Genomic DNA, 14,837 nt, shown 5'->3' on the forward strand with positions numbered 1-14,837 from the left:
GGCTCCTCTTTTTCCTTTATTTTCCTCGTGGTATCGGGGAGATGCGCCCTTCTTCCCCGCCACCCCCGGAACCTCGCCGCGATGCGATCGGGCCAGGGGGTGTTGCCGTGTTTGGGTGTTTTGATTTGGGGGGGGGGGGCTGGTATTGGTACGTGGAAGGCAAATTTTCACGGTGTTTTTGCCATTCTGTCATATAATAGGCTGGTGCTAAATGCATTCCCGAGGGGGGAAGGGGGGCGTGCGGTTCGCTGGAAGAGTTCTTATAATAGGTGCTCTGTGCATAAAGAGAGGGAGGAGACGTGAACATCAATTCGGAGAGCGTTTCAGCGCAAAAAAAAAGCCTTGAAGAAGGAGATAGGAAACTCGGTAAAAAGGCTCGGCTGATGGATCTGAGCAAAAGAGGATAGGAAGTCTATGCCTTTGTGAAGCTGCTGAATTCCTGCATGGCAAAGCATGCCATTACAAAGGTTGGAGCAGGGATGGGAGCGAATGTGTCGGTGGAGTTGTGAGCAGGCTGAGGAGAGTTTACATTAATCGGCTTGGGAAATCAATAAATGATGGACTTGCACTTACTGCGTTTATGTTCCTTTTTCAGCGAGGCTGAGCTCAGTGGGAGCACAGACACAAGGGAAAGATGCCTGTGGTGTGGCCAACTCTTCTGGATCTCAGCAGAGATGAATGCAAGAGGATCCTTCGCAAACTGGGTACAGTAAGATGCAATTTGTGGGTCTGTATGTTTGCCCTTTTAAGATTTGCCTGCGTGCTGCTTCCATGAAATACTTTAATATGTCCACAGGCAGCTTACAAGTCACTTCCTGCATTTTGCATGTGTCATGGGTTTGACAGCCCTGGCTTAAACTGATGTTTGGCAGATGCTGTCTGCCTGAGCAAAATGAGTAGAGCAGAATTGGTTTGGTTTGGTAGAATTTCTCATCGATGTCCTGGTCCATTTCTGCCTTGATGTTGCAGTGTTGCATTGCTGTTCTTTTTATGACTATTAACATATAATGGGATACTCTGTGGGAGGAGGGTCTTTGTTTGTCATTCAGTTCTGTATTAGACACCTTTCTGTACCAAAAAAATCATGGAACCCTCGTTTAAATGACACGTGTGTCTGAGTCCATGTAGTTAAGGTAGTATCGTAAAATCTGGAAACAGGAGAAAAAAAATCTGATGCTTTGTGATTTGCAGTTACACAAATTATCAGGGAAGTGTGGAATGTTCTCTTTTAATTGTCGTAACAACAGGAGCTTTTTGCATTGTTTCGAATGTATTTCAATAGATACGTATTGGGATTTTTTTTTTTTTGTGCTCTGTCCTTGTAAATACATGGGTACAAGGAGATGTGTTTTTATATTTTGGAAAGTAGTATAAATATTTGTTCTTTCCTCGCATTCACTTTTGGCTACCACAGGAGAGTGAATCCGTTGTTAGACTGTTATGATCTTTCGCGTCTTTTTGAGTTCTTAGAGCTGAATATCTTTATTTAGATAATGATTTTTTTGCCAGTTAGATGATGTGTAGTATTAGAAGGGGAAAAAACCTTAGATTTCTTTTTATACTTTCTTCTGAAGAGCATGATCCAGGAGATGATGTCAGGAAGAAAGTTGAGACTCCCTCTAACTTCCTGTGACTGTCAAGTCACAGCTTTTCTTGTTCTTTTACTTGAATGTTAAAAGATGATGTCCCGTGCTTCTTACCTGTGGCAAGTTTCTCATACATTGTGAAGCCATCCACTTTATTTCCTGAGAGTTGAGAATTTATTTTCCTTCACTTTGCCCTTTTTATTTCGTTTCTTGGCAATCTGGGGTTTATGTTCTGTTGAAACAGACAGTGACGCAGATGTTGCAGACGACATTGCAACTAAGCTGTACAGCCATTAAGGTGACAGCCCTAGGTCTTAAGTGAGACGCAAGAAATACAAAGACTAGGAGAAAGTGCAGGATGCCAAAAGATTTGGACCGGATCTGTGCTACTAAATTTCGTTAACGTAGCTTTGCTGGCTAGGAGCGTGGAAAAAAAAAAACAAAAAAACCCAAAAAACTTCCACCCCAGCTGATGGCGGTGTGCTGGCAGAACCCTGCTGCTGCAGCTGAGCCAAACAGAACTGCAGCTACACCTCCTTCAATGACATAACCTAGGCTGACAAGGGGGGGGATTTAAAAAAATTTTTTTTTTTTTTTTTTTTTGCTGGCGTAAGCTGTTGTCCCCACAAGGGGGCCCTGCCAGCAGAACAGAGGATCAGAGCCTGTAGCAGCCGTGTCTCTTCTAAGGTAGAGAAGTTTAAATAGACACAGCACAAGACCGGAGAGGGAAGGCGCATGGGCACTGAGAGCAAATAGCTGTCAACAGTCACATCCAGCAATTCTCATCTGCTTTACGGAGTCCCACTTTTCCAGCTCTCAGCCCAACATCTTACTTGATTGACTGTTCAGCAGTAGCAGGGTAATTGTAATGATGTAGGTGAGGCTGAAATGCATCCTGAGGTGTGCAATACCTACCCTTGTTCTGCGGCATTTGTGGTTTGTAACTGAATAAGGGGATGGCGGTAGCACCTTGCACTGGGAATAATGATATTTATTTGTGAAACCTGTTTTGGCTGTTTGATGTGTTTTGTGTTGGAAAGAGAATGTACCAGTTAGTGATTGTTACATAGACATAAGGATGAGAAAGCTGGTTATAGCTGTTCTGAAATCTCTACTAGCTTCCGAAAGGCCAGAATGTGCATTTTTAAAGCCCTAGTGTGAGGAACTCTATTAAAAATGCAGAAAGAAGAAAAAAAATCTGTCCTTGCTAAATAATTATATGGTTGTATCTGAGAATTACTTTATGCTGTTAACAGAGGAAAATAATTAGTATCTTAAATATCATAACATGGTTGTCTAAATAAATGTTGATATTAATAATAACCGTTGCATTAATTAGCAAATGTTTTATAACTGAAGCTGTAAATGCTTCTGTAGGTCACTCCAGCATCCCTGTGCAGGCTACATAGTTAACCAAAGCGACTCTGCTTTGTGTTTTGTCAGCTTAATCGTGACAGGAGAGCAGGAGTTCTTTTCAGCACAATTCCTTGATTTGATTTGTAAATTAGCTCTTTGGAATCCTAATCTGAAAGCTTTTCAGAATAGCATCAGTCTTTCTTTTGCAGCAAACTTCAGAAGTGTTAGGTTTTGGCCTGCCCCTTTTATTATTGCTTTTGGTTAACTGGGATCTGTTGTGGGGTTGATTTGGTTGGTTGCTGAAAGGCACATATGTAAATATCGAAAGAATTTGGATTTCTGGTTTAAAGCAGGAGTTTCAGTAACGCTTCCTTAAACTGTGCAAGGCTTAGAAGAGCAAGTCATTCTTTGGCAAATTTGCAGACTCCATTATTTGCACTAGGTGTGTTTTCACCCTGCTTAGTAGGACAAAATTCAGAAGTTTCAGTAGCCTTTAACTGTTCTATTTTTTAAAACACTGATGGCATGACGTGTACATACGTCACCTGGAATTACAAATTTACATTAAATCAGAGTTGTATTTTTGTAAGTTAATCTTCATGATGGCTCTACCTTTAAGAATAGCTGGATTGTTGCGTTGAGCAGGTTTCATTCTGTGTGTTGCATTCTTTTCAGGTTTAAGCAGTTGTACATATCAAGTAAATGGGCATGAAAGATTATGATGATTATATTTAACAAACTATAGCTGATGTTCTCTGTGCTAATTAAGGAAAAGCATTAGGAAAAAATCAGTTGCTCTTTTGATTGTGTGTTTCTTTTTCAAGCCAAGCTTTCCCATGTAACTTTTAATAATTCTATGTTTTAAAGATTTTATTCTCCTGTTTCTAGAGAATTCAGACCTACTCTTCAGATTTGGGGACTGTTTCTTCAAGCTTACTGGCTGAACTGTCAGCTCAGGGAGAGCTTGAAATACTCAGTTGGGTTTAGAAACTAGATAATCCTCTGTGATGATACAGTTGTTTCATAGAAAAGCTGTATGCTGCAGAGTAATTTGACAGAGAGAATTCCAAATCATCAATCTGTTTTGAAAAGCACTAAATAATTGAAAGACCTGTTCCTTTTAATGATTTTGAAAATTAATAGAATACTGTCAGTAATACTGAAAATAAGTCCCCCCCTTTGCTGTGAGCATTAAATAGAAGTGCTGTTTGCTCTAATTCTTCAGAACTGGAGGCATATGCAGGTGTCATCAGTGCCTTACGTGCACAGGGAGACCTTACGAAAGAGAAGAAGGATCTTCTTGGAGAACTCTCTAAAGTGCTTAGGTAAACCCTGACCTTTTTAAAATAAGAACCGATAACCTGCTTTCTTTTAAGGTATTGCATGCTTTTTTCATCACTACTGTCACAAAGAAAATCTTAATTTAGAGAAGTAATTCTCCATCTTGTGGAGGTTTGATTCCTCTTGTTTTTAGCAACTGTGTTTCTGTGGTTGGAGCTTTACTGTTTTGTTGGTGTTTTGGGAGATACTGAGTGCTAGAATGATTACAGCTAGCTCATGAGTGTATGCTAGCTTGGAGTTTTCTTGAGATAGGACTTCAAGGTCTTTGGGCCCAAGTTACATCAAGAAAGAACACTGCAAGTTCTGTGCAAATTTTTCTACTGTGTGCTCTAAATTTATTGCTCTCATTAGGAGGTTAGATTCTAGTTGTTTTGCAGGGGTACCCTATGAACAGTAATGTTCCTTTTGTTCTTCAGTAATATTTTTGAACAATAATACATTCATTCTTTCTCACTGTGATAGCAAAAGTTAAGTGACAATCTCTTAAATGTAAATGTCTGTTCCCTTTCGTCTCTTGAGTGGATTATTCATAAGCTTCATTTTAGCTAGAAGTTTTAGATAAATGTTCATGTCTCCATCTGACTAATATAGATTGCTATTTTTTTAATAGTATTTCAACGGAGCGACATCGTGCTGAAGTTCGGAGAGCAGTAAATGATGAACGACTAACGACTATTGCACACAAGTAAGTTATAGGTCATTTTCTACGTGATTTCCAAAGGTACCCTTTGGAAAAGCTGTTATGCTTTAACTGAATGATAGAACTTTGACGGTGTGTTAAAGAACAGTAGTTAAACAGTGTATGGATGAAGGAATTACTGTATCAGATTTACATCAGGAAGCTAGAAACAGTTGCTTAGTACCACTGCATTTTGGTTCTGAAGGCATCCCATTCACTGTACAACATAAGAAACAGGTGTTTTGTCATGAAGAGCTTTCTGTAAGATAGACCAGAAGAAACAGAGTAGAGGAAATAGAGAAATCCATAAGCAGGATGAACATGTTTGTTGTATTGTTTTTTGTTTTACCTTTAATTTTATATAAATCCATTTTGAAAGGTTATATTAAGAGGGACTTAACCATGTAGAAAGACAAAGGGAGGGAAAGGGTTGACAGAGATTAGTGGAAAACAGCGTATCAGCACAGAGGGGGGAAAAAATGGTCAGAGTAAAAAAAACTGCATCAAGCTAACTGATGACATCAGTGTCCACTGTTCTCAGCTTGATGCAGCTGCTGTGCTGGCATCAACTAGGCTAGTTCCTCCTTGCATTTGCTTTCGCAAGGTCCACAATATTTTGAGAGGTGGAGAGGAGCAAGAGGACAAGTGCTTAAGTATCCTTGATAAATACTTAACAGTCTTACAATTAAGAACTGTCTTTAAACAGAGCTGGATTGTAAGTGTATTTTTTTTCTTTTTCTGTGTTGCAACCATTAATTTTTAAGTTTGACTATTGTAGCTTAGGTGTTATGGGGAGCAAAAAAAGAAATTATACAAATAGCATTCCATTTGGAGTTAGTGGTTGTCTGAGCTAAGATGTGCCAAAATCGTCATACTGTTTTTAGTGCTGCAGAAGGACACTTAAGATTTTAGTCTCTTAATGTTCAAGTTTTAAAGAGTTAAAAATAGGCTGTTTACCAAACAAGACCCACCAAGTGCCCTACACTTCTTTGGGGGTGGGGGATGGATAAGGGGAAATAAGCATTTAACTCTCAAATCAGGATTCTTTTTCCAAATTTCCTTTTTAAGTAGTAGTTCTGGTTTTAGCATTTTACAGAACAAGCATAAAGTTTGTCCTGAGCTGTTGAACCTCAGATGAATGAGATATTATAATCCAGACAAGGTGCAATTGTGAAGTGCTGCATCTCTTTATTTTTCCTGTGGTAATTCTTTGTAAATGATGGTTGGTAATCTAGTATTTGACTTAAATAATTCTAACTCATTAGGAAAGCCGACTTTGGTAGCTCTGCTAGATGCAAAATTTGTAGGCTTATTTTTGATTTTGTATTTTTACCTCAGCTGGTGTAGCACTGCTTATACTATATGCATATGTATGGGGAACGCTGAAGCGTATCAGGATTTAACAACAGACCAGATCCTCTTGTATTTTACGAACTAATTTGTGGTAGCTTTTGCTGCAACTTGGTTGCAATAGTTCACGTGAGAATTTGTTTTTTCAGAATATATTAATACATTAAATGAGTTGATTTGTTTAAGAACATAACAGCATTGAAAAATAATTTGCCATTTTGGTTTTGCTGAATTGACAAATGACTCATGTAAAACAGTCATAAACAGAAACACTTCTAGGTAAGAACAGCATTTTTTTTTTAATATTCTAGTTTGTGTGTAAATACTAAGGTTAAGAGAAAATGAGAGTAGCAGACTGGTTGCAGTTGAGGTACATGCACAGGGTGTTTTTAAATAATTTCATATTCTGTTACCCTGCTTGGGACTACTTTAGTAAGCCTAAGAAACTTTTCTGTTCAGGAAAAACAAGATTTGCATTAGAAGCTGAGGGTTTTTCCCTGTAAAGTAATAAATTTCAGTAGTCTTTTATAAAATCTATTGGATGACTAGGTATTTTTGTCATCCAGAAGCAGAGAATGTACCAACTACCTGAACAATAGCTAATCTAATATGAGGGTTTTGAAGGTGACATCCGTGAAGAATCCCTCTGCCCTTTAAGGGCCCTATAAAACAAAACAGTAAAAGAAGATGCAGCTCTTAAATTTTCTATGTGAGGATTTCTACGTTAGGTGGGAAAAATGTAAGGGCTTTCATGAAATTAGGAAAGTTGAAGATTACTGCTCTAGTATATGTTTGGAAACTGCCTTTTAGTTTTCACTGTTGAAAAAAAGGCACTTTTAAGTGTGCTGAGTATTTTGGAAACTCAGCAAAATATTTACAGAATGTGCATTTCTGTTTAGTATGTCTGGACCAAATAGCTCTTCAGAATGGTCTATAGAAGGTCGTCGACTGGTGCCGCTGATGCCACGGCTTGTTCCACAAACAGCTTTTACTGTTACCGCTAATGCTGTTGCCAATGCAGCTGTTCAGCACAACGCATCTCTTCCAGTTCCTGCAGAAACTGGAAACAAAGAAGGTGAGAGAAAGACGGGATTCTACTGCAATCTCTGGGAATATAAAAAAAAATGGCACAGTATAAGTTGTCATCTTAGATTTTAAGTGTTAGGTATTTTTTAAAATATCTGAATCATTCTTATTGCATGGTATTCATAGCAATATGAAAAAATATATATACTTTTTTATAGAAAGATGCCTTTGCGGCATCTGCAGCATAAATCTGACAGGTTTGTGTTAGTGAGTACAGTAGCAAGTGTAATTAAAAAAAAAATTGCCAGAAAGTGAGGGGGAGATTCACTGGTTAACTTGTTAAGCTATGTAAACGATAAAAAATTTATATCGATGGCTTAAAATTTTGTAAAGTTCTGTAAGTGATGAAGGATGTTTTAGAACACATTATTTTAAGAATGTAGGTAGGTTTCGGTGAGAGTCAAGAAAATTTTGTTGTGGTTTTTTTTTTTTTTCCTTCAGATTAAATAGACTAAATTAACAAGTTAAAAGATTACCTTCTGCTTTCCCTATGCCTTTTAAATAATGGTAGTACACATTCCATCCAACTTGGCTGAATAGGCTCAAATTATGCTTCATGGAACTAGAGAATGTGTAACACTTCTTGAAATAGGCTGTTTTATCCTGGTTTTGTAAGAAATACTGGATCATTGTACTATTACTTATAAGGAACAGTTTAAAAAAGCTGATTGGCAAAATCAGTTCATTACTGAAGGAATGTTTTGGTTTCTTCAACTGATGTACCGTTGAGGAGAGGCACTAGCTATTTTCCATGAGTTACCGATCTAGACATAATCATTTACAGAAAAGCAAAAAAATCAAAATATTTAATTAATGCTAAAATGAAAAATAACAAATTGTGAAGTAAAGTATCAGGTTAATACAAATAAATCTAGAATCGGCAGCATGGGTTTCTGGGGACGGGAGGAGGGGAGGTTAGATTTCTATGTTGGCCATTAATTCCATGGCCATGCTAAGGTCAAACTGGGGAGTATTCAACAGTAACAGGATTGCAGAGGCAAAGATGTGGATAATGACCCAATAAGTCTTAGGCTTCCATTTCAATTGTTAAAATAGTGATAGAATAATGGGATTCTGCACTTCAGTTATATGGAAGGTGTCTTTTCTCCTCTTCAGTGGTGGTTTGCTATTCCTACACAAGTACCACTTCAACCCCAACATCTACCCCTGTTCCAAGTGGCAGTGTAGCAACAGTGAAGTCCCCCAGACCTGCCAGTCCAGCCTCCAATGTAGTCGTCTTGCCAAGTGGAAGTACTGTTTACGTCAAAAGTAAGTGATACTAGCAACTGATTAACAAAAAGGAAAGAAAGAGACAGTCTTGTGGCTGAAGCATAGACTGAGTTAAACATTCTGACCTTGGGCAAGTCATTTAATGCCTTTATGCCTTTGTTAAGTCTAAAGAATGAATTAATTGCTTCCCTTTTTCCAGAGAAACTGTGTTCAGGATAAATCCCTTTACTTTAAAAAATTCACTTATTTTACAAAATGCTGCATGGAGCAGTAATGGCAAGGATAAGAAGAGTGAAAAGTGTTTTGAAAATAAAATACAGGAATTGCTGTATATTGGTGGATTTCTAATCCACCTTGTTCAGAAGTTGTCGTTAAGGTGGTTCTGCGGGTTGTTTCTGCAGAGGACTTCCTTCTGCTTAAATAGTGCATCGTAGTCACTTACTTGAGTTAGAAAAGGTTCCTCCTTTCCCCTTTCACAGCTGACCTGGACTTTTTTAGGTTACAGTAGTTTGTCAAGCATTTACATGCTTACATTAACTACGTCTGGCCATTTTGTGATTTATTTGGAAGTAAATCTTAGTGAGGCTTGCATTCCTGGGCAACTGTGAAACCTCCATGCAAAATCTCACCTGATACTCATCTTCATGTGTGGGATACCCATCTTGATGTATTTAAATTTGGACCTCCAGGGCATAATGTCTAGAAACAGTATTTTTTCATGTCTCTCCCCTGCCCTCTTCTTTCTTTGGCTAATAAGTCAGCTAGTTCTAAAAGCAGAATACATCCTCATATGTATGCTCAGCTTGTCAAAGATAGTTTTATTTAACTAATAATTAAAAGTGTTTCCTTCTGTCCTTATTTGGTTGTCTGTCAAAACGCAGCTGAGAAATAAAGATTAATAGTGAAGCTGATAAGTTGATAAGTGCTACTTTTATGCTTGCTGTGGATACCTTTAATATTTTAAAAATTACTTTAATCTTTATGCTATATTGCATGTTTGTATAAACATCTAGCTAGTCACAAATGTCGTGTTGTACATGAATATGAAGTTATCTGCAAACCACCATCTGTAGTGGCTGTATCAACCTATGGAACCCATTACATGAAGATTTTTCATTTTTCTGATTTAATGCATCATTCAGCTTTAGTTTAAAGATTTAGGGGAAAATGTTCTTAACCTCTTAAAAATTTAATTTAGACCTCTAATGAATTATTACATGGTAATGAGTATAAAACCAGTCTAGACACACAATAGAGGGATGAAAGCTTTTCGTTTTTATTCCGTCCATCCCTAGATTTCATTTTTTTCCCCACTTTGTGTGCTGCTTTTTTTTTTTTTTTGGTAAGGAATCGTGTGTCTTTCAGAATGTGTTACATTAGTCATTTTAGTTTTAACAAACCTGCTTAAGAGCAAACTCAGGAGGCCTGAGTTATAGTTGTGACTTTGCCACTGTTGTGTGACCTCATCCAAGTCTCAGTCTGATTGAGCCATTAACCTCTCCGTGCCTCTGCTTCCTTGCCTGTCAAGTGTGAGTTATAGTCGAGCTGCATTACCTTTTAGCTAAACGCTTGCGGAAAACTTTGTGCAAATGCAGTTTCTAACACAAAGTTATAGGAATAATGTTCTTGCAGAACCCCAGAGGTGAAAACAGGAGATGAAACAAGCTGTCCTTAAAACAATGTTCTGCTAGTTTAAATCTTATTTTCTTACTTCTGTGTTGGGTTTTTTTGTGTGCAGGAGGACCACAAACAAATAGCTTTCTCTTCAGGATTTCTTGGTGACCCACTGAAATGACAGCTGTGTCCTTACGTTCTAGCTTCATGTGTATGTTTGATTCAGGTGGATTCTGAAATTCCTGCACATTTTCAATGTGATTAGTGACTTCATGGTTATAAGGTTATGTAGTGTAGTAATACTTAAAAGCCTGTTCATAGTAGACCTTACAGTCACGTAACCAGATCTCTGCTTTGTAGATGGAGACGACGACTAGGTTTGTTCAGGGCCATAAAGTAAAATGTTGATTAGAGCTTTGAAATCCAGCCTCGTAGATCCATGCTTCATCTGTACTGCTACAGCCAGCTAAAACTATTTTTTTTGGAGTTCAAAGCAAACTTAAAATAGAGCCTTTGCTTCCCTTCTGTAGTTCAGTTTCCCATCCTTTGTGTGGATACAACTGTCAGCCTTCTGAAGTGCACCTGCAAATGAGCTGGTACCTGAACTGAGAGAGAATCCTGTTTTTCAGAAATCACTTGCTGTGCTACTGGGCGCTTTGTTGTCCATGTTCATTCCTGCGTCTTCACTTTTCAAGTGCCGGATTATTTAGTTATTTTAATTGGAGATTGACAGTAATTAGGTCTTGACCCTAATTAGAGATCGACTGCCAACGAAGTTTGCTTGGATTACCAGCAGGACTTCTTTTTACCATGGCAGCATTTTTTATCTGTTAGCCCCAGGCATACAGAACATTTTCAGTCTTGTTCTGTATAGGGGGCTTGTGTATGTTCTGTATATCTCTGTTTTTTAATTGCTTACCACTGGTTAATTTGGTAAACATAAATGCAACCCAATAGCTGTAACAGATTTTCAAGGTCATTAAACTATGCCTTTCTGTAATGTGTACCAATGTATGAACCTTCTGTCTACTTGGGAGAGTTTCACATGGATTTAAGATCGTTGACCACACCTGCAGAAAGGTTATCTATTGCTCAGCCGAATATTGCAGCATACTTTTTTTCTGCGTGTGCAGTAGATGATTGTGAGGAAGAACAGGGAAGAATTTGAGGCCAAATTTCTGTTGTTTTTCATGATTGTGTGCTAGGTACTGTTTTGTATCTGTTGCACAAAATGCACCAAACAAGGCAAGAAGGTGAAAAAGAGAGGTTTGACCTTGATAGTTAAAGTATGTCTTTAAAAAAAACCTAAGGGATCTCAAGATGCTGTGTTGAGGTGAAAGGGAGAAGCATACTTGAATGATAAGGATGGTGTGAAAGTAGGTACGAAGGTTGACATCTGAGAAGACTGTGGGAGGATAAACTTCAGTAGTCCAGTTGCTTTAAACAAAACCAGTCGCAACAACAGTAGGGTAGTGTAAAGTTTTAAATTGAAATGTGCATGACGTTATCCCAAACCTCTTGTGTGCATAGTCTCATTAATCAAACTACTGGAGACAGAATAAAATCCCTGTACTGGCTCTTACGTTCTTTTAATCTCTTAAACTGAATGAAGTAACCCAGTAACTGAGTAGCTTGGGGGTTTTTTTAGGGTTTGTTTATTTGCTTTATGGCACTTTAAGTGTGGCCTATATCAAGGACAAAGACCTGTCTGTGGTGTGATACAGGTTAGTTGTGACCACAAGAAATAATTTATCCTCTATTCCTTTGTCTCTTATTTGAAAGTGGGTATAAGACTCAGCAAGCTCTAATGTTTTAGAAAGCACTGAGAGCTGCAAATGGGGAAAATAAAATTTAGAAAAAGTACTTCTTTTCCAGGTGTCAGCTGCTCAGATGATGATGAAAAGCCCCGCAAAAGACGGCGAACGAATTCTTCTAGTTCTTCCCCTGTTCTCCTGAAAGAAGTCCCGAAGGCAGTGACTCCTGTCACTAAAACTATCACAGTGCCTGTAAGTGGCAGCCCCAAGATGAGTAATATAATGCAGAGCATTGCCAACTCCTTACCACCACACATGTCGCCTGTGAAAATAACCTTCACTAAGCCCTCAACACAGACAACAAACACGACAACACAGAAGGTATGTGGGGGAAGCTGCCAAATGTTACTTTATTCTGGTTTTATCAATGAATAAGATGTGATGTTTGACTCTTCCTTTCTATGAACTGTCTAGCTGTTTTTTAAGGATTGCGCTTGGCATAAGGTAATCCCTCTTTAAAACGAACAAAGAGAAAACCAGACTCTTGTATGAATTTAGTTCACCTGTGTGTGAAAGGACCTGGATTGACAGCCGTGGAGACTGAAGCCCTCTTTTTATCCACAGAACAGGTACAGCACAGGCAGCGGGAGTGCAAGCTTCCCCCAGACTGCCCCACCAATGTGCCTCAACCCTGACCTGAAGGGACCACTTCTAGGGATGAGAGGGGATTCAGTCTCCATGCTCATTCAATTCTTGGCCTCTCTGGTGAGACTGCCAACAAGGTTGCCAGTTAGTACCATTTGTGGTGTTGGGTTTTGTGATATGGACACTAGTCCACTGAGAACTGGATCACATAGGCCACTGAACAGCCTTCAGATGGTAACAACTATTGGTCAAAGGTAATCTTTCTTATTTCTATTTTCCTTGTTTATAATTATTCTTTGCAGTAGTAGAATTCCAGGAGAGGTGGCATGGGCTTTCCCTTGCCAAGCCTTTTGTCTAGAGACTATTTTTTTGGGGTCTATAAAGCTTATTCTTGGAGCTGATCAAAGACTGGGGGGGGCTTTATTTTCCTTTCAGTCCTAGTGTGCCATTTCTCATTCTACATTAACAGTGTTGCAGCGGTCAAAATCGGTTGCATTATTTCAGCTGAGTGTGCCCAGCTTTCACCAGAATGCAGCGTGCAGAAAAGGTTTTCTGTGTTAAAATTTGGTATTGGGCTCAGATTTTTATGTGCCTAATCTGTGGCGTGACTATTTTCCCGTGCTTTAGGAAGCATTTCAGATGTGTCTACTGTTTTGTTCTTAAGATTTAAAAAAAGATTAATGGCTCAGACCAAGTTCATTCTTAATATGGTTATTAGTTAAGGCAGACTTGGGTGGGGTGTCTGTGGAATTAATTCAGCCTTGATACCAACAGGCTGATGGTAGGCTGGCCACTGACAAGCATTTTTTTCCAACGTGGGAGTTTGACTACTGAGCTCAAACCTTCACAGATTATTTGTTCTATTAGTCACCTTAATTTTTTATTACTTTATTTGGATTAGCAGAGTTCCCATGTCCTGATTTTTGGCTAAAACCAAGGAAGATTAACTGAAGTAATGTGCAATAAAGAACTTGCTTTCTGGCCTTTTCCCACTTCAGAGCTCTTTGATGTTTTCATTTGATTCACAGTTCTTTATCAGTGTCCTTAATCAAACTTGATCTCTGAAGACATGTATAGAAATTCATGACTGAGGATAAACCGTAAAAAATAAGATGTCCTGCATTCAATGCAGCAAATCCACAGCTAGTAAAGGGCTTAACCTACCCATCCTGTTGCTCTTATTAGGCTTGTCTTTTGTGCAGGAAGAGTTTTTTTGCCTTAGAAGTCTGTAGTGTTGTATTAAGTATGAGTGTTCTGTGTCATGGTAGTTAAAAGATGGGGTGTATTAAATCTCCAAAAGGAAGAGAATGAACTGTTGATAGGGTCTTTTCTGCAGTTCTGCCTCTGCTGGTTCTGACATGGAAAATTTAGGGTTTGCTTTGTATAGTATTATTTGACTCTCTTACTAATCTGCAATGATAGGAAAATCATCACTTGTTTCACTAGGGAGCCATAGTAGCCTTTGTATCTGAACTTGTCACACTGCCCTCTTTTGTTGGCTTTAGACATGCCAAAATAACATAACTGGATCATTTTGGTGGGACAAATCTCTTTTAGTAGTTTTAAAGTAAATGCCAGTCTTGACATTAATTCAGACTCAACTTGGAAATGTACTATTTTAAACAAGTGCAGTTGGATATGAGTGAAGTTGTTGGGTATGAATGAAATTCTTCATTTCTGCATGCCAGCTTTCTGAATTGTTTTGACATTTTAGTAGGTTGGAGGAAGATTTGTCGTAACAACTAATAATGTCACAGCTCCAGTTTCTGGATTCTCTTATACTGAAGTCCTCTGTCTGGGACACAGAAGGAATCTAGCTAGTGAAGCTTCTGGCAGTTAATGCGTTTATTCTTCAGGGCCTAGGTTTTGATGTCTCTCAAAATACAGCTGACAGGACTAATTTTAGTTTATGTTAGGAATTAGTTTTTACCTTAACAATTAAAATCAGCAACAATAAAGGAACTTGCTTTTTTTTTTCCCCCCCTTAAAATCAGGCAATCTTTCTGCTGTAAAGGTAGTGTGAGACTTTTGGTTTGAGCTGACCCAAGCTTTCTTTACTCCTTCTGTACCTTTTTTTTCTATCTGCTTTTATTACATCAAATCATTAATAAATTTTAATTTTCAAGGTTTTAATAAATGACATTTTTGTTGGGATTGCATTATCAAAACAACTTCTCAATATTCTTGCATGGTAAA

At 38.3% G+C, this 14,837-nt stretch overlaps 1 protein-coding gene across 2 annotated transcripts in view; it reads left to right on the plus strand.

The window, feature by feature from the left end:
- The first annotated feature begins 634 nt into the window (after window positions 1-634).
- Window positions 635-14,837, plus strand: part of LOC104622556 (chromosome unknown open reading frame, human C11orf30) — a 36,895-nt gene continuing 22,692 nt past the window's right edge. The window contains exons 1-7 of one of the 2 annotated variants that reach the window (XM_010289385.1): window positions 635-704; window positions 4,168-4,267; window positions 4,894-4,968; window positions 5,277-5,285; window positions 7,179-7,387; window positions 8,515-8,667; window positions 12,118-12,377. In XM_010289385.1, coding sequence (XP_010287687.1) covers window positions 635-704; window positions 4,168-4,267; window positions 4,894-4,968; window positions 5,277-5,285; window positions 7,179-7,387; window positions 8,515-8,667; window positions 12,118-12,377 — 876 coding nt within the window. The remainder of the gene's footprint in view (window positions 705-4,167; window positions 4,268-4,893; window positions 4,969-5,276; window positions 5,286-7,178; window positions 7,388-8,514; window positions 8,668-12,117; window positions 12,378-14,837) is intronic. The other variant, XM_010289393.1, reaches the window with a different exon arrangement.

This window comes from Phaethon lepturus, unplaced genomic scaffold (genome assembly GCF_000687285.1).
Source record: "Phaethon lepturus isolate BGI_N335 unplaced genomic scaffold, ASM68728v1 scaffold34450, whole genome shotgun sequence".
In the NCBI taxonomy this organism is placed as follows: domain Eukaryota; kingdom Metazoa; phylum Chordata; class Aves; order Phaethontiformes; family Phaethontidae; genus Phaethon; species Phaethon lepturus.